The sequence below is a fragment of the Patagioenas fasciata genome, chromosome 9 (assembly GCF_037038585.1).
Source record: "Patagioenas fasciata isolate bPatFas1 chromosome 9, bPatFas1.hap1, whole genome shotgun sequence".
NCBI lineage: Eukaryota > Metazoa > Chordata > Aves > Columbiformes > Columbidae > Patagioenas > Patagioenas fasciata.
Window position 1 is genome coordinate 1,974,782 of NC_092528.1, and position 27,432 is coordinate 2,002,213.

General features: G+C 49.8%; 1 protein-coding gene and 1 pseudogene across 1 annotated transcript; one reads left to right on the plus strand and one right to left on the minus strand.

The window, feature by feature from the left end:
- Nucleotides 1-5,163: 5,163 nt before the first annotated feature.
- On the plus strand, nt 5,164-6,060 carry LOC139828675 (olfactory receptor 14J1-like). Its single transcript, XM_071812820.1, has 2 exons — nt 5,164-5,898; nt 6,025-6,060. The coding sequence occupies exons 1-2, from the start codon at nt 5,164-5,166 to the stop codon at nt 6,058-6,060; spliced, it is 771 nt and encodes a 256-aa protein (XP_071668921.1).
- A 3,265-nt stretch (nt 6,061-9,325) lies between these two features.
- LOC136105107 (olfactory receptor 6E1-like) lies at nt 9,326-26,021 on the minus strand (annotated as a pseudogene).
- Nucleotides 26,022-27,432: the final 1,411 nt, after the last annotated feature.

A 27,432-nucleotide genomic window follows, 5' to 3' on the forward strand; every position in this document is an offset into this window, starting at 1 on the left:
CATGGGCCATGACTGAACACAGCCACCCCAGCAGCAGCCATTCCCCATCTCCCAGGCACAGCCAAGCCCACAGCATGCAAATGGCACTGCCATATATCCTTAGTCCAAAAAAGCCTACCTTCTTTCCGAAATCAACAACAATCTTTCTACCATTCCCCTTCGACCCCCAGATATCAGCCGCATTCGACTTGTGGCTCAGACATGGTTGTAAGGATTTGCTGAAGTCATCAGCCATCACCCTTTTCTACCCCACATCTCCTGACCCTCTCCCACACCACACATGGCTGGTCACTGCTGTTCAGGGCCTCGCGCTCTACAGAGGAGACCTTGAGCTTCTTGGCTCTTCCTGGTGCTTGTTATAATCTTCCTCACTCCATCCAGATCTCATGGTGAGATTTCTTGTTCATGACAGGGCCTTTGTAACCAACTCTTATGAAATGGTTGTCCTTCTGTGATCATCTGTGCAGAAGAAGTGATCAGAGAAAAGCACCAAATATGTCAAATCTGATGCCGAGTGAAGTGCAATAAAACCCTGTTGAGCCAGCCCCGTAGTTGTGTCTTTCCAGCAAGGAGTTTCTCCTGAGAAAGGGATCCAACCTCTGCCACTCTCTGCAGAGGCACATGAGCGGTGTCCATGCACCTGGGGACACAAGGAGTGACTTTTGCAAGATCACCCTCTATCTGGACCATTTAGATCTGTACCTGTGGATGGGGTATCAAGCCTTACAGTACAGCAGAGACTGGAGTTCTGAGCTCCCTTCAACTCCCTATGTGACAGTCTGTAAAATTAATTAACCCAGTGAAAAAGTTGGTTTTGATTCTCTTCACAGCCTGAAGCACCACATGGCTCAGGAGACAATCCAGGATACCCAACCAGCACTCACATGCTCTGCACTTAAATTTCAGGTGTTCCCGGGAATCTCAGCAGACACGGCACGCTGATATCTGGGTTCAAGGAGCTGGTCAAGAGCCTCGTCTGCATTTCTGTAACGGTGGCTTTGCTGCCTGGCTGATGTGCAGACTCTGTACATGGATGCTGACACCTCTTGAGCAACCTGCTCTGAAAGGATGAACAAGGTGGTGTTTTCTTTCTGGAAGGGTATTAGGACAGCAAACAAGAGGAAACTGGGTTGGAGGAAATGAAAAAGGATACAAAGGTTGTGATTAGGGCTGTTTATGGTTACTTGTAAAGCAGCCTTGCACCTCATGCGAATTATTTCTGCAATCAGAGGGAACCTGAGAGCTTCCTCCAAATCAGAAACATGAAGGGTAAGGAAGGAAGGACAGTGTCATTCAGTCTCTAAGGCACCTAAAGAGGTGTCTTGACCAACCTCCTCCTAAAAGCAGGGTCAGACCAGATTAGTGAGGAGTCTATACGAACACATTGTGGTAACTTTCTGATGTAGACTGGATGCACACTGCTGGGAAACAGCTTCCAGTGCTTGGCTGTCCTCAGGAATGGAAAGTTTCTCCCTTTATCTATTGTCCTTCTAAGCCAAACCATCCAGATTGCCTTTTACCCATCTACTTGCACAATGACACAGACCATAATACCCTAACTTCGGCACAAGCACATTGTGGGGGATGATGCTGAATGCCTTGCTGACTTCCAGGTAACAGACCATCAATGTTCTCCCCACATCCACAACCCCGTACTTTCCTCACAGAAAACAGAGGATGGACAGGCACAACCTGCCCTGGGTAAACCCCGTCACCTTCTCTTCCAGACACCCAGAAATGGGGTCCCAGTGGACATGTTCTGGGGCACAGCCCTTAGTTCCCCTGCTCACCCATTGGCCATTTTGAAAAGTGCACACACTGTGTGAGAACTGCCAGTGCTCAGGGAGTCCCCCCAGTCTCCATGAGCTTTCCAAGATGGTGGAGAGTGGCCTCCCTCTGACATTGTCCTGCTGTCTCAGCTCCTGAGATGCTGCCCCTGCTGTCCCATAGACTGGAAAGGATTGTGTTAGTTCCAGTGACCCCTGACTTGATCCTCATCCACTGCTGGTTGTTCTCCAGGTTCCTGTCTCAAGTCACAGAGGCCTGGGAGACCTTGCTGGAGAAGATGGAAGACAAGAGGACACAGGGATTCTTTCCCTTATTAAATTCGTCAGTGGGCACATGGTGTATTTGTTTCTCCTTCAACAGTTCCTGCAGTAGTAACAGCTCATTATGGGCCCTTGAATTGGACTGAGTTCTGATCTGGGCTGTTGCTGTGCTTGGAGGCTGCTGTCCTTGCAGACCAGATGAACTCACTTCTGCTACCCTGCCTGGCAGTTCATTCCACCCGTGTCACAGCTCTGTCTGCAGCACTGACAGCTCCAGCTCCCCAGTCAGGTCCCTGGCTGAGGACATTGCCTCACAACTGGGCTGGACCACCCCAGCTGTGGCACCAGCCCAGCTCTGACCTGCCACAAGAAACCTGGTACCAAGTGCCCAAGACCCCACGTGTGCAAAGGCTTTGCCTTAGAGCACAGACATGACATGGCCAAAGACTGATGAATGTCTCTCTAGGCCTACGAGTATAAAACCAGAATAAAATGCCTAAAGTCATTCAAATGAAGATATTCCTCCTCTAGCTTTGAGGAATTAGATACTTTGCTGTGAGATTCCTGGTGTCCTGTCTCATGATGGGACAAGAAAATATGATTCTCACAGTGATTTATTTTTAAAAACTAAATATACAGTGCTGTAAAGAAGTGTCTCTGAAGAGGAGAGAGAATCAACATCACTGATTACTTCAACTTTGAAGTTGTGCCCCTGGAGCCCCAGGGGCATGTGGAGGGAGCCCAGAGGGGACAGAGAAAGGGACATCATGGGCTGCTCCTGTGCTGCTGAGCTGGGCTGTGCTCCTGGGACAGAGGGAGCTCCTGGCAAGCGGCAGCGCTGCAGAGAGACAGCTCTGCCCAGGAGCAGCTCCTCTGCACAGCGCAGCAGGGCTGGGGGCTCTGCCTGGAGATGCTGACGGGAGAGCGGCCAGGCAGAGAGAGATTAAAGGCAATGTAGGTGGTTCGTTGCTGAGGATTCAATGAGACAAATCTTCACAGTTCTAACATGGTAAGTCTCTGGCTGTAGGACAATGCAGCTGCATTTCCTGGAGAGAGACCCTAAAGATGATACATCCTACAATTTACAGGATATGTCAGGTCTCTCTCACAGTATCTCTGTTGTAGAGAAGAACATACTCCAGAGCAGGGCTTCCCCGCGGCATCATCAATGGGAAAGGGCATCATGGCACCTTCTGCTGAGGGTGACTGCAGGGGGAGCTCCCAGGGGTGCCCAGGGCTGTCCTGCAGAGCAGGGTCCCTGCAGCCCAGGGCTGTGCCGGGGCAGGGACTCTGCCGCGTGCCAGGGTGAGCGCTCAGCCTGCCCGGGGAGACCCCAACAACAGTGGGGGGAGAAGCTGTCGCATGAAGGAGCAAACTCTATAGGGCAGGAAATGTGTTTCTGCTGTGGAGAGGGTGCTGTGTGGGTCAGAGCTGCTCACAGCTCCAGATCACCCCCAGCATTTTTCCAAGGGGATGCCTCAAGGACAAGATCAGTGCAAGGATTACCAGACAGATAAGGAGCTTTCCTGAGCCTGTCTTTTCAGTTTCCTCTCTCAAGGGGTGTGGGGTGCAGGAAAGGAGAAAATGAAAATGAGCTCTCACGCTTAAACAAGTCACTGAGACTCCTGAACTGCAACTCTGAGTGATCAGCACATCTGCCAGAAGGCTCATAACATCCCTTCACCACCCCTCTGCCTGTGCACAGCACCTGCATCACCTTGGCTGGACCCGTCAGCCTCAGTCTGTCCTGTCCTGTTTTCCAACCTGTAAACAGGAAGATGCCCCCAGGCAGTGCCCTGTGAACAGGCAGGATCTGTAGGGCCAGGGGGAGGGCACAGAGGGTGGGATGGGGTCTGTGAGCACTGACAGGGAAGAGACATGGACAGGGAAACACCTCCCAGGGGGAGAATGATCAGAAATGAGAGGAAATTAGACCTGGAATTCTATGGGAGGGAGAACAGAGAGAAGTCCCTGTGATCCCCTGCAGTGCAGATCCCTCCTGTGAGCAGCCCCCTGGCCTCCTGTCCCACCCAGCACAGCCTCTGCCCTCAGGGCCGGGGGCTCCAAGGCATGAAGCAGCTCCTGTGCAGCCAGAGCTCCAGTTCCTCTGCAGAGCACAGGGGCTGAGAGCAGCTGCCCGGCAATGTTGGTGTCTGGGAGGTGGCTGCACAGCTGGGGAAGGGTGACGCTGTCTGAGTGCCCGGCTGCCTCTGCCCTGGCCTCTCTCACACCTACCCTCACCGCATTGTCCTTCTTGCTCCCCTGCTCTGGGTCACTGCTGTTGGGATCTTGTTCTTGCTCTCAGGCTCTCTGGGGATGGCAGTTTCAGCTGCAGAGTCACAGCCTGATCTTGTGGGTCCTTTTCTGCAGGTGTGTCCATGGGAACATGTGTCCAGCTTTGCTCTGACCTGTGGGGTGTGGGCAATGCAGGCTGTGTGGTTGTGGAATGATCTGAGTCTCCCTGAATCAAGTTCCATCATTAGAACTCTTGTGTGTCTTGTTGAGGTTTCCTTCCAAGCTGCGAGCTTCCCTCCAGGATGGAAACCTGTCCTATAGCATCTGTGTGTTTTCTGAAAGCTCCATGAAGAAGTGCAGAGATGCTGCAACCAAGAAAATGCTTTTTAGGAAAGGATGAGACTTGTTTTGGTTTCATCTGACAAAGCTGAACCCCAGGACTGTCCCCTGCCCCCGTTCCCATGCCCCGCACTGCAGAGCAGGGCTGACTCCTCGGCAGCCAGCGGGCACAGGCCCTGCTCCTCACGGCACCTCCAGACAGCACCAGCCAGGGCTCAGACACGGAGTTGGAGGAAGGTCTGGAAAAGGACAAGGGGGTGTAGATGAGGGGGAGGGTGTATGAGAAATAGCTTTGATTTTGCTCAGAGAAGTCTCCCCTAATTTGTCACTGCCTTTTCTTCTTTGGTCAGTGTCCTATGTCGAGAGGCAGCAAATGTCCAACAGCAGCTCCATCACCCAGTTCCTCCTCCTGCCGTTCACAGACACACGGGAGCTGCAGCTCTTGCACTTCTGGCTCTTCCTGGGCATCTACCTGGCTGCCCTCCTGGGCAACGGCCTCATCATCACCACCATAGCCTGGGACCAGCACCTCCACACCCCCATGTACTTCTTCCTGCTCAACCTCGCCCTCCTCGACCTGGGCTCCATCTCCACCACTGTCCCCAAGTCCATGGCCAACTCTCTGTGGGATACCAGGGTCATTTCCTATGCAGGATGTGCTGCCCAACTCTTCCTGTTTTTCTTTTTAGCTTCAGCAGAATTTTATCTTCTCACCATTATGTCCTACGACCACTACATTGCCATCTGCAAACCCCTGCACTACGGGACCCTCCTGGGCAGCAGAGCTTGTGTCCACATGGCAGCAGCTGCCTGGGCCACTGGGTTTCTCAGTGGTCTGCTGCACACGGCCAATACATTTTCACTGCTACTGTGCAAGGGCAATGCCCTGGACCAGTTCTTCTGTGAAATCCCCCAGATCCTCAAGCTCTCCTGCGCACACTCCTACCTCAGGGAACTTGGGCTTCTTGTGGTCAGTGTCTGGTTAGGATTTGGGTGTTTTGTGTTCATCGTGGTGTCCTATGTGCAGATCTTCAGGGCCGTGCTGAGGATCCCCTCTGAGCAGGGACGGCACAAAGCCTTTTCCACCTGCCTCCCTCACCTGGCCGTGGTCTCCCTGTTTGCCAACACTGCCATGTTTGCCTATCTGACGCCCCCCTCCATTTTTTCACCAAGCCTGGACCTGGTGGTGTCTGTTCTGTACTCACTGGTGCCTCCAGCAGTGAACCCCCTCATCTACACCATGAGGAACCAGGAGCTGAAAGTGGCACTGAAGAAAGTGATTCAATCATTTTTCTGTCAGCAGCAATTAGTTACCCAAGTCTCTTCAGAAGTTCTTTCCAATTCATCTCAGGATCCTCCTTTGGGCTGTGCATTTTGTCTGTGATAACCATGTTTGTCAAAGAATTTCTTCATCCACAAAACTTCTCCAGAGGCATGAAGCCAGCCTCTCGGAACCAGAGACCTGTTTACCTGTTTCTGGGACCACGACTTCCCGTGTTGGATCTCTGTAACACAGGGTGTTTCAAAAAGATGGATCCATTTTGAAATCACTGTATCTCTGAAATTTGCTCCGTCTTTTTGAAACAACCCGTAAAAGGGGATTTCCTCACTTTCTGTATTTGGAGCTTGGGCTCCTCTTCCAAAGCTGTGGTCAGCCTGAATAAATTTCCCCCCCACCAAGGCCATGCTGCTGTACTTGGGTTTTTCATGCGCTCAGGGGAGGACATGGGGCAACATGCGATGTCACGGTTCTGGTTTGATTGTCCATCTGTGGGTGCCCAGTGTTCCTGGAGATGGTGAAGGACCTTCAGTGATCTGCCTTGAACTATCTCACTGTGGTTTTCAGGCACCACAGCCTGCTCCTAGTGCTCTGTGCTTCAACGGGGGAATAAATGACCCACAGAAACCTATTTCTGCATTCCCAGCTCAGGGCAGGCTGCTCTGTCACTGCGGTAGCAGAAGCAGCATGAAGAGCTCCTGGGCAGGAGTCTTGTGCTGGTGAGAGGGGCTGGCACAAGAGGGCTGCCAGCAACGGGTGTGAAGGATCTCTTGAAAACAAGAGCAGAGGACACAGTGGGACGGTCCTGTGTTCCTGCCATGGCTGATCCCAGCCCTTGGGCTGATAGGGAGGTTGATGCTCCTCTCTGTCTCAATCCATCTATGTATCTGATCACCCTACCATGCATCCATGCATGCATGCATGCATCCATCCACCCATTCATCCATCCATACTGGTACTCCATATGGGTGAGCTGCCCCATGATGTTTCTCATCCCAGTGAGATCATATAATCATTTAAGTTGGAAGAAACCCTCAAGATCATCGTGTCCAGCCATTAACCTAACTCTGGCTATAAACCATGTCCCTAAGAACCTCATCTATATGTCTTTTAAACACCTTCAGGGATGGTGACTCAACCACTTCCTTGGGTAGCCTGTTCCACTGCCTGACAACCTCTTCTGTGAAGAAATTTTTCCTATTATGCAAACTGAACCTTCCTGGGTGCAACTTGTGGCCCCTTTCTTCTTGTCCTATCACTTGCTGTTTGAGAGAAGAGACCAACACCCTCCATGCTACAACCTCCTTTCAGGCACTTGTAGACAGTGATAAGGTCTCCCTTCAACCTCCTGTTCTCCAGGCTACAGAGTCCCAGTTCCCTCAACTGCTCCCCATCTGACTTGTTCTCCAGACCCCTCACCAACTTCACTGCCCTTCTCTGAACTCACTCCAGCACCTCAAGGTCTGTCTTGTAGTGAGGAGCCCAAAACTACACACAGGATTTGAGGTGCAGCCTCACCAGTTCCGAGAACAGGGGGATGATCACTTGCCTGGTCCTGCTGGCCACACTATTCCTGTTGCACGCCAGGATGCTGCTGGCCTTCTTGGCCACCTGGGCACATGCTGGCTCATGTTCAGATGGGTGCTGATCAACACCCCGAGGTCCTTTTCCATTGTCAGATTCCAGCCGCTCTTCCTTAAGCCTGTAGTGTTGAATGGGGTTGTTGTGACCCAACTGCAGAACCCGGCACTTGGCGTGAAACTGAACAAGTCCAAGTGCTGGGTTGTTCACCTGGGATAGAGTAACACTGAGTGCAAGTGTAGATTAGGAGAGAGTGGCTGGAGAGCAGCCCTGCAGAAAGGGATCTGGAGTGATGGTTGGCCACACGGTCAACAGGAGGCAACACTGTTCCCCAGCAGCCAAGACAGTAACCCACATCCTGGGGTGCATCAAACAGCATGGCCATGTGGTCAAAAGACATGACTATGCTGCTGTATTCAACATTGGTGTGGCCTCACCTTGAGGGCTGTGTGCAGTTCTGGGCCCCATATACTATTACAACAAGGATGTGAAGGCCCTTGGATGTGTCCATTGCAGAGCAACAAAATTGGTGAAAGGGCTGGAAGGATTGTCCTCTGAGGAGCAGCTGAGGACTCTGGGCTTCTCTTGTTTGGGGAAAAGGAGGCTCATTGCTCTCTACAGCTTCCTGAGGAGGGGACATGGACAGGGAGGTGCTGAGATCTTCTCCCTGGTGTCCAGTGATAGGACACGTGGGAATGGTTCAAAGCTTGGTCAGGGAAGGTTTAGACTGGGTATTAGGAACCATCTCTTTATCAAGGTTGGTCAAAAACCAGAACAGGCTTCCTAGAGAGGTGGTCAATACCCCAAGCCTGTCAGTGTTTAAGAGACGCTTGGACAATGTCCTTGGTACATGATTTATCTTTTGGTCAGCCCTGAATGGGTCAGGTATTTGGAACTAGATGATCATTGTAGGCCTCTTCCCACTGAACTAGTCTAGTCTAGTCTAGTCTAGTCTGTTTTACACATATACCTGTAACAGGGTGGATCCTGGGCCCAAACAGTCTGCTCAGCAGCCTCCTCAGGATATCGGTCTTGCCAATTGCAGACACCAGGACACATGAGCCCCCAGGGCTGCAGCCCCATTCCAGATACTGGTACAGACCCCCCCAGTCACACACATGTGCACACACACTCTTATGTCTGGTCACTCTGGTCTCTCAGTTGCTGGCACCAATGACATACAGGCTGTCTGACCCCCTGCTCCTGTTCTGCTCGCTACACTCACACATTCACGCAGAGGAGAGATTTGCTCACATAGCATAGATTTAGAAATTAAGTTTAATGAGAAGACAGGACAGACTGCACTGGTTGGGGTCCTTCCCCAGACTTCCCATGATAAGTCCTGTGTAATCCAGAAACGTTCTTCCCCTGCACCCGAATGTGTCCTGCACCCCTAGGCAAAATCCTGTTAGTCTAAATGGTGATCCAGAGAGCTGCTCTCAGTCATTCCTCTCAATGGGCTTCAAACCTGGACAATGAGGCTGATGGCACTCCCAGGGCAGCCTTGGAACAAGATGTTAATTCCTCAGAGCCTGTAATTTGGGTTCCCACTTGCCAATGAGCCTCTGTGCTATTCTTGGTTTTGGAGGTGGGCTTGTGATGAGTTGGTGGCTCATGTGATGGTGCTGGGAGCAGTCGGGGCAGGGTATTAACTGACTTACTTCTCCTGCCTTTGTTAGTGCCTTCCTTGTGTGTGCAGAGGAGCTTCTTATCACTTAACAACATCCAACGAGAACATAAATCTCCTGAGTCATCTGTGTCTGGAGGTTGCATACATATGCATCGGTATTATCTAGCATATGATAGCAGATCACTGGAATTGCTGTCCAGAAATGCCACATGATTAGCGGAAAATCTGTGTTGTTGTACGGGCAATGGCTTCATTCAGGGCCAGTATCACAGTCTTGTTTCTGAGACCATAGATGAATGGATTTAAGAATGGGTACAGAACAGTGTTCAGCAACGCTACCATGCTGTTAGTCTCCAAGGAAACATATTCTGAAGGACATGCATAGAGAATAACACAGCTCCCATATGCAATGGCCAAAGTGGTGAGATGGGAAGAACACGTGGTAAAAGCTTTTTTCCTCCCAGAGGCTGCTGGAAGATGTAGAATGCAGAAAAGGATGCACATGTAAAATGCCAGAGTTAAACATAAGGAACCCAGAACGACAAATGATAAGAAAACAGAGTCTATTTTCCAGAGCAAGCTGGTGTCAGAGCAGGACAGTTTGAATAAGGTGGAGTTGTCACAGAAAAAGCGATGGAAAAATAGAAATAGGATTGGGCAAAGCAGCTGCTCAGTGAGATTGTTCTCTTACCAGAACCCAGGATCACAACCAATTTTATGCTTGTGGAGGATGTAAACCAGATGGTCCCATGTTGAATTTCAGTTCATCATGCTGAGACAGGAACACGGCAAAAAACAAGTGTGATAATTCCACAGTCTGGGTGAAACGCTCTACAAGACCTTCTCTGCTTCTTTCCTTCCTTGCAGTCTTCCTATAGTACACAAATAAAGTATTTCAAGCATTTCTCACACCCTGATTTTTCTCTATCCAGTTTAAACTGGAATTCTCAGACAATTTGTCGTCTTCTTTCAACCTTTATCAAACACTCGTAAAGAATTCTTCCTTCAACACAGGGGATTTTAAAGTCTGTTAGCTATTTTATGCCATTCCTGCCAAATTCCAAATTCATGCAGACTGGTTCCAAACATCTATCACACCTCTGTGGCTAAGTCATCCCTTTTATTGCACAAATGTGTCCATTGGGGCACTCCTGGGTCCCTATTTGTGTCCCCCCCGAACTCCTGGGTCCCTTGGGGCACTCCTGGGTCCCCCATTTGTGTCCATTGGGGCACTCCTGGGTCCCTATTTGGGTCCACTGGGGCACTCCTGGGTCCCTCCCAAACTCCTGGGTCCCTTTTTGGGTCCCTTGAGGACCCAAATTGATTTGACCCCAAATCAAATCAAATCAAATCAAATCAAATCAAATCAAATCAAATCAAATCAAATCAAATCAAATCAAATCAAATCCAATCCAATCCAATCCAATCCAATCCAATCCAATCCAATCCAATCCAATCCAATCCAATCAAATCAAATCAAATCACATCAAATCAAATCAAATCGAATCGAATCGAATCAAATCAAATCGAATCAAATCAAATCAAATCAAATCAAATCAAATCACATCACATCAAATCAAATCAAATCAAATCACATCAAATCACATCAAATCAAATCAAATCAAATCACATCAAATCAAATCAAATCAAATCAAATCAAATCAAATCAAATCAAATCGAATCAAATCAAATCAAATCAAGTCAAATCAAATCAAATCAAATCAAATCAAATCACATCAAATCAAATCAAATCAAATCAAATCAAATCAAATCAAATCACATCAAATCAAATCAAATCACATCAAATCACATCAAATCAAATCAAATCAAAGCACATCAAATCAAATCCAATCAAATCCAATCAAATCAAATCACATCAAATCACATCAAATCCAATCAAATCCAATCACATCAAATCAAATCACATCAAATCAAATCAAATCAAATCAAATCAAATCAAATCAAATCAAGCCAAATCAAATCAAATCAAATCAAATCAAATCAAATCAAATCACATCAAATCAAATCAAATCAAATCAAATCAAATCAAATCAAATCACATCAAATCAAATCAAACCAAATCAAATCAAATCAAATCAAATCAAATCAAATCAAATCACATCAAATCAAATCAAACCAAATCAAATCAAATCAAATCAAATCAAATCAAATCAAATCATATCAAATGTATATCGAAAGCTTTTCTTTCTACTCTTCAGTACTTGCCTTTTTGGATTAGGAGTCCCTGAGTATCTATTGATTTCAGAATAAGCAGTATCAAGCACCTCTTCCATAACCCCCTGCTTTCTTCCATAGCTTCGTGCTCTCTCTTTCTTGAGGAAAGGGGATAGGAGGGCAGAATAGAGAACAAGTATAACTCATCTTCTTTAGTGCTCTAAATAATGACTGAGATTGGTTATGGTTCCACACAGTCTCATCTGCCATCCATCTGCATTGAAATGCAGTTGCTTCCAAACAGTTGCTCATTGCTGTTACTATTAAACGTCCTGACCTAAATGCAGACCAGGAGAAAAGGGACTGGAAGAGATTTGTAACTTTTCTTTTGCGTGCCAGCTATAGGTTGGGAGGACCCAGCCTTGAGAGTTTTCTCCTGTCTCCATTGATTATACAGGGAGCTTCGGGAATACAAACTCTCACAGGCACCTGTTGTGAGGTAGGTGGAACTCAGTAGTCAAGTCTCGACTCTTTGATTTCTGAAGTTATATTTTTTAAATCAAATCACACATCTAGGAGAAAGAAGCACAAAAAAAGCCCACATATACAATAAAATCTGGTGTTTTTCCCTTCATCTTTACATTTGTTTTCAGACGTAGAAAGGAATAGAGCAGACGGCTCCAAAACCAGGGTGATTCAAAATGCAAGGGGATAAGGGGGAGAGGAGGAGATGGGGGGTTTGAGGTGGTGAAACAAAGTTGTGCAGGTGCGCAACCAGAGCTCTTCAGTCACCTGGGTGCTCCAAGGACTTTCCCATCCCATCGTCCACAGAGACAACAGGAGAAACCAGTCTGAGACAATGGATCAACACAAAACCAAGCGATCGAGTAAAGTCAACCTCCTTCAATATCAACCACCTCCAAAATCAGCAAAAATTAAAGGTTTGCCCAACTTGTGTGGGATTTCTTCTTGTGGGATTCCAGACAGTGCTGGAGACAGGCAGATCCTGCTGTGCCTGGGCCTATTTCCTGTTCATAAAGGTAGTTATTAACATCCTGGGTGAAGAATCAGACTGTTTCAGAGATCCCTGTAGCAGTTTCTGCTGCAAAACTGGATAAAGTTGAGCAATTACTTAAGTTGCTTGCAAATGCCAGAACTAACTAACTAACCAACTAACTAACTAACTGACTAACTAACTAACTAACTAACTAACCAACTAACTAACTAACTAACTAACCAACTAACTGACTAACTGACTAACTAACTAACTAACCGACTAACTAACTAACTAACTAACTAACTAACTAACTAACTAACTAACCAACTAACTAACTAACTAACTAACTAACCAACTAACTAACTAACTAACTAACCAACTAACTAACTAACTAACTAACTAACTAACCAACTAACTAACTAACTAACTAACTAACCAACTAACTAACTAACTAACCAACTAACTAACTGACTAACTAACTAACTAACTAACTAACTAACTAACTAACTAACTAACTAACCAACTCACTAACTAACTAACTAACTAACTAACCAACTAACTAACCAACTAACTAACTAACTAACTAACTAACTAACTAACTAACTAACTAACTAACTACGAAAAGTTTCATGAGGCAGCTGAAGCACCACGTGTGACTGGGAAAAGTCTCCCAGGACCTATGGGAGCTCTTCTGGAGTATGAGCTGGTAGGCGTGAGCTGAAGTAGGGGACCTAAGGGGTGGTGCGGGGCTGCTAGGTGGGCTGAGCAGGGACCTCAGCAGCACAGCAGCTCATTGTGTCCCTTTGGACGCTGCTGTGAGGTCACTTCTGTCACAGGAACTGAGTGACCAGCAGCGGGAAGGCAAATACTCAGAAGTCATGAAGGCCATCAGAAAGCTGCTCCCAAGATGATGACAGATGTGGGAAGGTCAAGGTGAACTGAGTCAAGAGAGGAGAGGAAAGAATGGCTTGGCCAAGAGAGATGAAAGATCTGGAGGGTTTCAGGTAACAGTGATGCCGTTGTGACGTTGACTGTGGCATTCATGTTAGGCCCTTACCTGCGTTCTAAGCAATAATCTTAAACTCTAACCTTACCCCTAAATGCCAACCCTCACCCTGACAGTAATGCACTACTTTAAACCCAATCTCAAAATTTACCTCTAACCCTTAACCTCTAAAGTGAACACCTCATGCTCAAAGCTCTCGTTCCCATGCTCAACCCCCATCACCTCCAACCCCTCTCCCTACCATACTTAAGCAGCTTGGCCCCCTGGGGCAACATAGGGTGATTCTGGAGCAGCCACGGGCCATCTGAAGAAGGACGTGAGGTTACAGGTATTGAGCAGCTGTTAGGACCAAGGAGGAGATGGGCAGCATTGCTGGGACCAGGTCTGTGGTGCCTCAGGGACTTGTGGGCCGGCAAGAGGCACAAAGTTGTGATGGTGGCTCTGAGGTCACTTCCACCTGAGCACCTGATCGGCCACCTTCAGGCACATGGCTGGTCTGTGTGTGTGTCATTAAAGCTGTGCCTAAGGAACTGATAAGCCACCAACATGCACGTAGCTTGAATGTTGTTTGCAAGGTCACTGCTGCCCTAGCACCTTGCAGGACTGTCATGGAGATGCGCCTGGCAGTCAGAGGAAGACCACCAGCAGGTGCATGTGAGACGTGGAAATGACCTTGCAACCCTTGAGATTGTAAAGAAGGTATGTATTTACAGCACTGGACACACCGGGAATAATTTCACCTAATACCCGTGTGTATTTCCAGTAGCTGTGAGCTTGGTTAAATGCAGTAAAATGTTACATATTCATGAAAGTTTTAGGAATGCCTATACATATTCATAACCTGTCCCCAAGAAGTTCTTATTACAATGAGTTCCGGAAGACCATTTCCATAGTGTCCACCTCCAGCTCCTCCTGGTTGCAGCTGCGCAGTGATCGTGACCCCGGGTCCTCTTCTCTGTACCTGGGACCTTTGGTCCAGTGTGATGAGTTGGCTGGGACTCAGACTGCTGAGCTGGTTAGAACTGGCGTATCTCCTGTCCTGTGCCCAAGTTTCTGTTATCTAGTTCACCCAAGGATGCACAAAGAATGCACCCAAGGTTTTTCATCTTTGCAAGGTGTCAGCAAACTCCTGTTTCTCGTACAATAAGTTATACAAAGCTAAGCAAGGTTAGGCAATAGAGATGTGGGTTAAGGCTTAGCTCTCTGTTAGCTCTTTAAGTGTTAGTTCTTTAAGTGTTAATTAGTTAATTGTTAATTGCCTGTATCAAGCTGGTGGAGGTGAAGTCAGCCTGCCCAGGGTGGGGGAGAACGTGACTGCCAGTACCTTGGTACCACCCTGGTGTGTACATGGGGAGAGGCACAGTGGAGCACAAAAGGTGCTAAGGAGCCATCAACTGCCCTATTGAAGGCTCTGGATCTCAGGGGGTTGTGCAACTGCCACAGTGGGGCATTGTGATGTCACAAAGGAGCCCGCCCAGGCACCCCTTTAAATACAGGGCAGGGAGGCGGTCACCCCACCGTGGCCTGGTCCCAGTGAAAGAAGAGACACGGCCACTCTCACCACCGCTATGTCCCATCCCTGGACACTTTTGGCCACCAAGACCAAGTTGTCCATCTCTGGACCCAAGATGTCCCATCTCCAGCCCCCTTGGACCAACCAGACCCTGGATGCCTCATCCCTGGACCACTTAGGCCAACAAGATGTCCCACGTTTGGACTCTCTGAGGCCATCAGGAGCCAAAATTTCCCATCCCTGGATCCCTTAAGTGACCAAGACCAAGACGTCCCATCCCTGAACACTATGTGGCCACCAAGACACAGGATGTCCCATGCCTGGATACATTAGGTGACCAAGACGTAAAATATCCTATCCCTGGGCCCCTTGGGCTACCAGGACCTATAATGTCCCATCCCTGCACCCCTAGGGAGATGGCCTATCCCTGGACCCTTTGGAGACACCAAGTATTAAGATGTCCCATCTCCAGCCCCCTTGAGCCAACCAGGCCAAGATCTCCCATCTCTGGTCCCCTTAGGCCACCAAAAGACCTAAAATGTCCTTTTCCTGGAACTGTTGGACCGCCGAGAGCCAGGATGTCCCATCTGAGACTCAAGATGTCCTATCCCTGCACACTCTGGGACACCCTTGGGCCACCAAGATCTTAAAATGCCCCAACCCTTGGACCACCCAGACCAAGATGTCCCATCCCTGGAAACTCTGGGACAACCAGGCAAAGATGTCCCATCCCTGGACATTTTGGGGCCACAAAGACCAAGGTTGTCCCATCTTGGGACCCAGGATGTCCCATCTGCAGACATCTTGCACCACCAAGACCTCAAATGTCCCAACCATTGGACCCTTCTGACCACCCAGGCCAAGATGTCCCATCCCTGGACACTGTGAAGACACCAAGACCCAGGATGTGGGACACAAAGTCCTAAGATGTCCCATCTCCAGCCCCCTTGAGCCACCCAGGTCAGGATTTTTGAGTGGCGGAGGAACACACAGGTCGACTCAATATGAGTGATAAAGCATAGTTCGATTTATTAGCCCGAATAGCATATACTTATACAGTTCATGATAATTATGCATACCTGTCACCTACCAATTGGCTTAAGCTCTAACAGCCACATTTGCATGGTCCTCCTACTTGCAGCTGCTAGCTATGCTTATTCTACACTGTAGTGCTCTTGATAGCTGTTTGTGAAACTCTGCCAAGGTCTCAGTGACCTTGCTGATTTTACTGAAACAGTCAGCGGTTCCCACTGCGGCCCAGTCTTGCTACTTATGCTAAGGCCTTCAGAATAGGCTATGCTCATACAACCGCTCTGCAGACCCACGTCCCCCATTTCCAAGCCATTCTCCAACAAAGGTTTCCCACCTCTGGATGACTTAGGCCACCAAGTCATACAATGTCCAATCCCAGACCTGGAATGTCCCATCCCTGGAGACTCTGGGCCATCAAGAACTAAGATCTCCCATCCCTGGAGACTTTGGGACACCCAGGTCAAGATGTCCCATCCCTGGACACTGTGAGGCCACCAAGACCCAGCATGTCCCATCCCTGGACACTTTGGGTAGTCAAGACCTAAAATGTCCCATCCCTGGACCCCTTGGGCCATTGAGAGCAAGAATGTCCCATCCCATACCCCGGATGACCCACCCCTGGACATTTTGGGCCAACCAGACCGAAGATGTCCCATCCCTGGACCCCTTAGAACACCAAGACCCAAGACCCAATCTCTGGACACTTTGGGGACACCAAGACCAGAGATGTCCCATCTCTGGACCCAAGATGTCCCATCTCCAGCCCCCTTGGGCCACCAAGACCTAAAATTCCCCAACCCTTGGACCACCCAGGCCAACAGGACAATTCCCTGGACACTTTGGGCCACCAAGATCCAGGATGTCACATCTCTGGGCCCCTTAGGTCATCAACACATAAAATGTCCAATCCCAGACCCCAGGTGTCCCATTCCTGGACACTTTTGGACACCAAGACCTAAAATGTGCCATCCCTGGACACTTTGATGCACCCATGTCTAGATGTCCCATCACTGGACACTGTGAGGCCACCAAGACCCAGGATGACACATCTCTGGACCCCTTTTGGCTACCAAGACCAGGATGCTTTCTGTCCAGTCATCTTGGGCCACCAAGACCAAGATGTCCCATCCCTGGACCACATTGGCTACCAAGAAACACTATGATTAATCTCTGGACCTCATGAGGACACCAAGACCCAGGATATCTCATCCCTGGGCCCAGATTGTCCCATCTCCAGCCCACCTGGGCCATCAAGAGCCAAAATTTCCCATCCCTCTATCCCCTGGGCTACTCAGGGAAAGATGTCCCATCCCTGGGCCCCTTAGGCCACCAAGACCTAAAATGTCCCATTCCTGGACACTTTGGGGCCATGAAGACCAATGTTGTCCCATCTCAAGACCCAAGATATCCCATCTGCAGCTATCTTGGGCCACCAAGACCTAAAATGTCCCATCTCTGGACACTCTGGGACACCCAGGTCTACATGTCCCGTCCTGGGACACTGTGATGCCACCAACACCCAGGATGTCCCACCTCTGGACCCCTTTGGCTACCAAGACCAAGATTTCCCATGTCCAGGCATCTTGGGCTGCCAAGACCAATATGTCCCATCTCTGGACCACTTGAGCTACCAAGAGCCTGGATGTCCCATCTCTGGACATTGTGAGACCACCAAGACCCAGGGTATCTCATCCCTGGACTCAAATTATCACATCTCCAGCCCACTTGGGCCATCAAGATCCAAAATTTCCCATTCCTGTCTCCCCTGAGCTACTCAGGGAAAGATGTCCCATTCCTGGGCCCCTTAGGCCAACAAGACCTAACATGTCCCATCTCTGGACACTTTGGGCCACCAAGACTTATAATGTCCCAACTCTGCATCCAATATGTCCCATTCCTGGACACTTTGGGGACACCAAGATCAGGGCCCTGAGGGGCAGTGACTTACGTGAGGAGGATGGACTGGTTGTCATGATCTGCCAGGAGGAGAGAGATGGGATGACATTAGGGGAGATGTTTGGGATCTTGGGGTTCACCCTCTTCCATATGAGGAGGGATGAAGTTCGAAGAGATGTTTGGCATCTTGGATGGGATTCTCCATCCTCCAGGTGAGGACCAGGTCTAGGTCAGAACCCATTTTTGGGGTGGGATCTTCAAGTTTGGGGTCCCAGCAGGAGGTCCCTACCCATCAGCATGTTCTGGTAAGACTGTTCAAGTCGGAGATGATGTGGGGAGGAGCTTCACTCCACTTCTTGCCCTGGTAGGCGGCCACCACCTCGGCGTTGTAGATGGGCAGCCACTTGTAGTGGTTGATGGTCACACAAAAGAGCCCTGAGTAGGTCTGGACAACGGGCAGATGGGTCAGAACCAGGAGGTCCTACCTCACCAGGAGGGGACATGTTGGGTGCGGGTGGCCCAAGGGGTCCAGGGATGGGACATTTTGGGTCTGAGTGGTCCAAGGGTGCTTGGGAAGGGCCACCAGGTTCTAGGTGCCCCAAAAAACATGGGGAACCCACCCAGGTTCTAGGTGCCCCATAGACCCTTCTGGAGGTTCATCCACTTCTAGTGAACCTCAAGAGCTTCAGGGCAGCAGTCACACAGTCACAGAGTCGCAGTGTCACAGCCAGAGTCATAGTCACAGTGCCACAGAGTCAGGGAGTCACAGACTCACAGTCACGGAGTCACGGACTCACAGTCACAGAGTCACCGTCACAAAGTCACAGTCAGAAACACAGTCACAGAGTCACAGAGTCAGAGTCACAGAGTCACCGTCACAAAGTCACAGCCAGAATCACAGTCACACAGTCACACAGTCACAGTCACACAGACAGAGTCACAGAGGCACAGTGTTACAGTCACAGAGTTGCAGTCACAGAGTCACAGTAAGAGTCACAGAGCCACAGTCAGAGTCACGGAGTCACAGAGTCACAATCACAGAATTACAGAGTCACAGAGTCACAGTTCTCATCCCATTTTGTTCAGCACTGGTGTGACCCCACACACACGGGTGTGTGCCAGTGTGCGGCTTCCCAGTTTGGAGAAGCAGGGAGGAACTGGAGAGTGCAGGGCTCTGCCAAGGCAGGTTCAGCACCTGTGCACATGGTGTGGGATGCTGAGGGACCTGGGCTGCTTTGGGCCAGCAGCGCTGGTGAGGCTGCAGCAGTGCAGGAGTAGCCTGAGAGTGCTCAAAGGGTGGTTTCAGAGATGGTGGAGGTTTTCTTCATAGTGGGAATCACAGAATCACAGAATGGACTGGGTTGCAAAAGACCTCAGAGATCATCAAATCCAACCCTAGGTCCAACTCCAGTCTGTTTACTAGATCATGGCACTAAGTGCCATGTCCAATCTCAGTTTAAAAACCTCCAGGGACGGTGAGTCCAGCACCTCCCTGGGCAGCCATTCCAATGCCTGACCGCTCTCTCTGTGAAGAATTTCTTCCTAATCTCCAGCCTAAATTTCCTCTGGCAGAGTTTAAGTCCATGCCCCCTTGTCCTATTGCTGACTGCCTGGGAGAAGAGCCCAATCCCCACCTGGCTAGAACTGCCCTTCAGGTCGTTCTAGAGAGTGCTGAGCTCACCTCTAAGCCTCCTCTTCTCCAGACTGAACAAGCCCAGCTCCCTCAGCCTCTCCCCATAGGGCTTGTGCTCAAGTCCCTTCACCAGTCTTGTTGCTCTTCTCTGGATCCACTCCAGCGCTTCAATCTCTTTCCTGAACTGAGGGGGTAAGAACTGAACACAATAGTCCAGGTGTGGCCTCACTTCCCACGCTATTTTTGATACAGGACAGGATACCATTGGCCTTCTTGGCCACCTGGGCACACTGGTGGCTCATGTTGAGCTTCCTGTCAATTAGCAGCCTCAGGTCCCTTTCTGCCTGACTGCTCTCCAGCCACTGTGTGCCCAGCCTGTAGTGCTGCAGGGAGTTGTTGTGGCCAAAGTGCAGGACCCAGAACTTGGCCTTTTTGAACTTCATCCCATTGGAATCAGCCCATTTTTCTAGTCTATCCAGATCCCTCTGCAGAGCCCTCCTGCCTTCCAGTAGGTTGCCTTCAAATGGCCGAATGTGATTTTAGGACTGTATAAATTTAACTACTCATACATTTATACATTTGGCCCTTTGAAGGCAACCGTGAGGCTGATGTGACCCCCGGTGAAAATTAATATGAAAGGCAATGTAGGTGGTTGGTTGCTAAGGGATTATTGAGAGACAAATCTTCACAGTCCTAACACGGTAAGTCTCTGCATGTAGGACAATGCAACTGCTTTTCCTGAAGGAATGTCCTGAAAGCGGCACATGACACAGTTTGCAGGATCTGCCAGGTCTCTCTCACAGTATCTCTGTTGCAGAGAAGAACACACTCCAGAGCAGGGCTTCCCTGCTGCACTGTCAGTGGGAAAGGGCATGATGGCACCTTCTGCTGAGGATGACTGCCTGGGGAGCACCCAGGGGTGCCCAGCCCTGTCCTGCAGAGTAGGGTCCCTGCACCCCAGGGCTGTGCCAGGGCAGGTACTCTGCTGCCTGCCAGGGTCAGCGCTCAGGCTGCCCAGGGAGATCCCAACAACACTGAGGGGAGAAGCTGCGGGGGGAAGGAGTGACCCACGGCAGGGCAAGGTCCTTCTGCTGTTGGGTTCTCTGTGAATCAGGGTTGCTCACTCCAGACCTCTTACAATAGGACGTTTCAAGAAGATCTCTACAGATATTACTAAAAAGATAAGGAGCTTTTAGTTATCTCTTCCATGACTCAGGGGAGGGAGGTTGTAGGAAAAGATAAATGTAAAAGAAGCTCTCAAGTTTTAGCAAGTCACTGAGACTCCTGAACTGCAACTCTGAGTGATCAGTTCATCTGCCAGAAGCCTCTGAACATCCCTTCAGCCACTCCCCTGCCTGTGGACAGCAGGAGCATCACAGCAGCTGAACCTGTCCTTTTTTCCAACCTGCAAACAGGAAGATGCCCCCAGGCAGTGCCCTGTGAACAGGCAGGATCTAGAGAGCCAGGGTGAGGGTACAGACGGTGGGATGATCTGTGAGTGCTGACAGGGAAGAGACATGGACAGGGGAACACCTCCCAGGAGGAAAATCTCCTGGCAGAAGGGACAGGATCAATGAATGAGATGAAACTCAAACAAGAAATGCAGTCAAAGGGTGAATTCAGAGATTTGTGTATGATCCCCTGCAGTGCAGATCCCTCCTCTGAGCAGCCCCCTCGCCTCCTCTCCCACCCAGCAAGGCCTCTGCCCTCAGGGCCGGGGGCTCCAAGCAAAGAACCAGTGGACACAGACCCTGCTCCTTGTGGCACCTGCAGACAGAACCACGAGGGCTCAGCCACAGAGTTGGAGGAAGGTCTGGAAAAGGACAAGGGGGTGTGGATCAGGGGGAGGGTGTGTGAGAAATAGCTTTGATTTTGCTCAGAGAAGTCTCCCCTAACTTGTCACTTTCTTTTGATCCTGTGACAGTGCCACGTGCTCATCAGCAGCAAATGTACAACAGCAGCTCCATCACCCAGTTCCTCCTTCTGGCATTCACAGACACACGGGAGCTGCAGCCCTTGCACTTCTGGCCGTTCCTGGGCATCTACCTGGCTGCCCTCCTGGGCAACGGCCTCATCATCACCACCATAGCCTGGGACCAGCACCTTCACACCCCCATGTACTTCTTCCTACTCAAGCTCTCCCTCCTTGACCTGGGCTGCATCTCCACCACTGTACCCAAGTCCATGGCCAATTCCCTCTGGGACACAAGGGCCATGTCCTACACAGGATGTGCTGCCCAGATCTTTTGGTTTTTGATCTTTATAACGGCAGAATATTCTGTTCTCACCATCATGTCCTACGACCGCTACATTGCCATCTGCAAACCCCTGCACTACGGGACCCTCCTGGGCAGCAGAGCTTGTGTCCACATGGCAGCAGCTGCCTGGGCCACTGGGTTTCTCTATTCTCTGCTGCACACAGCCAATACATTTTAACTGCCACTGAGCAAGGGCAATGCTGTGGACCAGTTCTTCTGTGAAATCCCTCTGATCCTCAAGCTCTCCTGCTCACACTCCTACCTCAGGGAAGCTGGGCTTCTTGCTTTCAGTGGTTTCCTGGTTTTGGGATGCTTTTTGTTCATTGTGGTGTCCTATGTGCAGATCTTCAGGGCCGTGCTGAGGATCCCCTCTGAGCAGGGATGGCACAAAGCCTTTTCCACCTGCCTCCCTCACCTGGCCGTGGTCTCCCTGTTTATCAGCACTGGTGCATTTGCCTACCTGAAGCCCCTCTCTGTCTCCTCCCCATTCCTGGACCTACTGGTGTCTGTTCTGTACTCGCTGGTACCTCCAACATTGAACCCCCTCATTTATAGCATGAGGAACCAGGAGCTCAAGAATGCTCTGAGGAAGCTGATTACTGGATGTTTTCAGCAGCCATAGACGGCCTACTTTCTCTGCAGTGAGCTCCAGTGTACATCATGACAGGCTAAGTTTGTTTTTCTTTCTCTACTTTTTTTTTCCCTTTTCCCCACATGTTGTCATCTTCAAAGTTATGTCACTTTTCATCCCATTAAGTATCCTCACATTTTGTGTGACTGAGACACTTTGTGTAAATGGGGAGTTTCTCATTGTATGTAAGTGAAATAAATGAACCTACAACAGCTTTTTTTGTTTGTTTTCAGTCTGAGATCCATCCTCAGAATAGTTAGAAGGAATGTGACATGAAAACACCTTCCTGGCTGCATCAGCTCTGGGAAGGCTGCTCTGTGCCTGGAGCAGTAAGAGCTCTTGAGGTCCTCAAGGGCCAGGGCTTTTGTGCTGGCCTGGGGAGAGGGGATGGCATGGAGGGGCTGCAGACCTCTCAGGATGTACTGGAGAGGAGAGTAAATGACACAGGTGCCTCCTTTTCCTTTTACCATGACTGTTCGCCCACCTCTGGGGTGACTTCTCTCTGAGCTGCAGGAGCTGCTGTGCCCTTCAGAGCGGCAGAGGCTGTGGGGTGACTGCCCAGAGCACCCGCAATGGGCACTGCTGTGGGACCAGCCCTGACTGGGCTTTGCTGTGGAGAGGGTGTTGGTGGTGGAGAGAGGGCAGGGGAGGTGGCAGAACCTTGAGAGAACTGGACTGGGCTGGAAAGTACCTGGGAGTGAAAAACATCAGCGTGTATCTCGTGGTGCATGACCATGCAGGGTGAAGACTCACACCAGGGGGTTGTGGTGCAGAGCCAGGGCTTCTGGAAGGGATCAAAGACATGCAGGTGCAGGAGAGAGGAGACTGCTCTATGCCCTTGGTGACATGGACAGACCAGGAAGGTGGCCCAGGGCCTTCATCACCCCCCAGTCACTGGCCATCGCCCATGGGCCATTTCCAGCACTGGCCGCGCACCCCAGGTTTACGGGTAAGGTTCCCTGTGAGGCCATGTCCATCCTCCTGCTGGGCTCAGGGCCTGTCTCAGGGAATGGACAGCCCTGCCCAGACTCTCTCCTGGCCCAGACCCTGGCAGACCCTGGAGCAGGGCTGTCTGTGACCCCACAGGTGACACAACCTCTCCAGGAGCTTGGAGAGGCTGCCCAACAGGAAGGCCATGGGGTGACAAAGCACCAAGGACTGCTTTGGCTATCAAGTCAGGAGACCGTTCCCCACCCCGAATGCACCCTGTCCTGTGCTGAACCTGCACCATGGGGCTGTGGGACCACGTGTGGGGCAGCAGGGCTGGGCTGTCACAGCACAAGGTGCAGACAGGGGCCACAAAGCTGCTGCCAGGGGTGACAGCAAGGACAGGTACAGACAAGGAGTACATGTACATTGGCTTTACTGTGCAGGGATGGCTTTGGGAAAGGCAAAGCTCACCTGGAGTTGGCGGCTGCAAGAAAAGTCAAGAGCAAACTAAGAGCTTCAACAGCTGTGTTAGAGACCACGGCTGAAGAAAGGGAACACAGAGCTGCTACTGAGTGAAGAGGGAAATTTAGTAACAGCAGACACTGACACTGAGGGGCTCAATGACTTCTGTACCTGGGTCTTTACTGAAACCATCTCCCAGGCCTCTATGCTCAATGAAGGGGTTCAAGGAGGAGAGCAAGTCTTTGGAGGACCCTCAGGAAACCCCAGCAGGACAAACACCAGTGTCTGCCCCTGCAGGAGACTCACCTGGCAATGGCACAGGCTGGGGATGTCTGGTTGGGAGCAGCTCTGTGGGAAAGGTCTGTGTGGGCAGGGAGCTGGACAGGAGGCAGCGTGTGCCCTGGTGCAAGGGAGGCCAGGAGCACCCTGGGCTGTGCCACCAGGAGCACGGCCAGGAGGTGGAGGGAAGGGATTCTCTGGAATAGTCCATCCAGATCTCAGATCCCAGTTCAGGAAAGATATTGGCAAGCAGAAGTGGGTTGAGCAAAGGGCCTCAGGACAGCCAGAAACTGGAGCACTTGGCCTGTGGGGAGAGGCTGAGGGAGCTGGGCTCGTCCAGCCCAGAGAAGGGAAGGCAGACAGGGACCTCATCACAGCCTGTCAATACCAACAAGGAGATCATGGAGAACACACAGCCAGGCTCTTCACCATGGTGTGTGGCAGAAGAACAAAAGAGAACGGGTGGCAGGTGAAAGAGGAGAGGTTCAGCCAGGACATAAGGAAAAGCTTTTTCCCTAGGAGGTGAGTGTCAACTTCATTTTCACCAGGGATCACATCAGCCTCATGGTTACCCTCAAATGGCAGAACATCATTTTAAAGGACTGTATAAATTTAACTACTCCTACATTTATACATTCGGCCCTTTAAGGCAACCGTGAGGCTGATGTGACCCCCGGTGAAAATGAATTTGACACCCCTGCCCTGGGAGCTCAGCCAAGTGCTGTCGCAGGTCACCCAGAGAGGCTGAGCAGCCTCTGTCCTTGCGGGTTTTCAATCTCTGATTGAATGAAGGCTTGAACACCTTGTTCTGACCCAGTTTCTGACAGGTTGGACTGCAGACTCCTGAGGTCCCTTCAACCTCAGTTCTCTTATGATCCCATTGGGATGTTGGGCTCTGTTTCTAACGGGAGCAGAGGAGATGATTAAGCGGCATGAATGCGCCTGTGCTGTAGGTGACCATCTAAACCAACATCTAAACCCAGCCAACACCTCAGTGTGACTCGCTCTAAGCCAAGTGTGAGGAGTCCTGGGTAGGGAAGGTTTAGAGGGCATGGGGCTCTATGCATGACACAAAATGGTCTTGGCTTCATGCCTGCAGGCCCATCCGATGTCAGTTAATGTCAATGAAAGTTAAAATATGAACTGAAGACAAAGTTTCAAAGCCAAGGAAGGTTTCAACGTACTTTTCCTTTTTTTTAAGTCTTTGGGGAGTTATTTTCTTCAAAAAGGAAAGTGTTTTCCACAACTAGAAATGGATATAAGACACACATGTCCTCAGCTACATGGATAGCTTTTTACATATTGATTTTTCCTATGGCACACATTACATTCTTACATATTAAACATTTTTTATTTTCTTTTTAAGTATTTTGGTGGATTTGTTTCTTTGAAAAACTAAGAGTTTTCCAGAACTGGGCATGGATTTAGGACACAAATGTCTTCAGCTCCAGGGACACAAACACCTGGTGCCAGTGTAGATGCCCTGGGAACCCTTGCCTAACTTCCACTGCATTGCAAGGTGCTCTGGTCTCCCCAGGTCCTCTGTGATAGATGCCAATCCCAGGCCAGCACCTCGGATAAAATGGGTCCCCTAAAATGGCACTGGCTGTTTATGGTGAGACAACTAATGACTGATGTCTGTTGGAAACGTGGACGTGTTTATATTTTTGTTGTGTTTTTTGTTTGTTTGTTTGTTTTTTGTTTGTTTGTTTTTGAGGGTGTTTTTTGTTTGTTTGTGTGGGCTTGGTGGTGGTTTGTTTAACATATTAACTAAAAAAAGAAAAGGACAAAAAGTGAATCACCAGGCCGTGTACTAAAGGCAGGAGAAGAAATATCGGTCTTCCCCTGTACTTCTATTACCAACACGCTATTATTTCATCTCCCTTGTCATTTAGGAGTTTCCACCTCTCCTGACTAAATGTCCATGTCAAAGGACATCTTTCCAACAGTCTGTCTGGATGTTCGCCCTTCCCAGTGCTCTCAGGTTTCCTCCTCCACTTGCTCTTTGGTCATTCAGTTGCCTCTCCACTGTCTGGTTTCTGCTTTGAGCCTCAGGCAGTTACAAATTACCCCAGGCTTCAGAGGTCTAATCAACATGGTACACAGCAAGTTAATTGTGTTTCTATCTATCCTTTCCTATCTCTCTGTCTAAAAATAGTTCTTGTGTGGATGTGCCTTGTGGATGGTGGACCTCATCAGATCCAGCTTGCACACACAGCTGAGGAAAGTGTTTTACTGTTTATTAAACTGTGCAGTGTTTGCACAGGAGAGCAGGAGGAGCTGGTGCACAGGAGCTGCAGCATCTCCTGCAGAGCTCAGTGGAGAAGTCTGATGTGAGGAAAAGTGATGCAAGTCTCTGGTGGCCAATGAGGGAACCAGCAGACTGGGGGTGGGGGGTGAGGAGCGAGGGTGTCCATACAGTGTCCAGCCTCAAGGGACTGTTCTCCTGCCTGTGCAGATGTCTTCAGGAGACCCTCTGGATCAATGTCCAGTGTAGAATGCTGCTGTCACTTCTTCTATACAATGAAAAATGACAGAAAACACCCTTGAAAGAAAAAAACCCTCCTTTATGAAATCTTCTTTGAAATCTTCATCAGCAAGTGTCCCATTGAAACCTCTCCAGGTAATTCTACAAGTCTTAAAGATTTGAATGAGATTACAGAAAGAAGCATTGCTCCTTAGGGTTTTCTGTGTTTTAATGAGCCCCATGGTGAATTTGGTGCTGAGTGCATGAACCTCAGATACCAAGCACAGACTGAAGAATCTGCTCAAGAAGTCCAAGTCAGAGAAAACTCCAAAGTACCTTGAAGCATTAATGGGTCCCACTGAGGGCTGTTACTGACAAAGCCTCCCCGGGGACTCGTTAGTGCAGAGAATTGGAGACAGTGATTGCATCAGGCAAAGGCAAAGTGCAGCAGCTCTGGTGCTGAGAAAACCCTTGGTTTGTTTGATGAAGGACAATGGCCAAGCCTTGAGCCCCTGCCCCTAGGAAGGGAGATCCTGTCCCTCACGTGTGGCTCAGGGCTCTTCCTGGGGATGTGGGGAGTGTGATGCCCAGTGCAGGACAATGGTGTGACACTCCCTGGGGGTGCAAGGAGGCAATGGGGTGCCATGGCCATGACAACCATGTGTCTCCTCTTAGGCCTCGCTGTCAGGGACATCAGCCATAGCCAAGGGGACAAAGACCTTGGCTCTTTCAGGGACCTTCAGCCTTGCCAGTGTCCTTGGCCATGTCCACCACAGTCCATCCTACACTGTCCCAGGCCTGTGGCTGTTTCCCTACAGGCTGTAGACACCCCATGCGCTTCCCCACCTTGTTGTCACCCCAGTGTGTCCCCACCTGTGCTGCTATCTCTCCATCCTCACCAGCTGTTCCTGGAATCACAAAGTCATTGCTGATCCAGAGTCCTTCCGAATGACCACAGCACTGTACTCAGAATGACATTTCTTCATCCTGCTGTCCACTCTGGACATCCAGAGCTGCAGTTTCTGACGGTTTTCCTTTTTC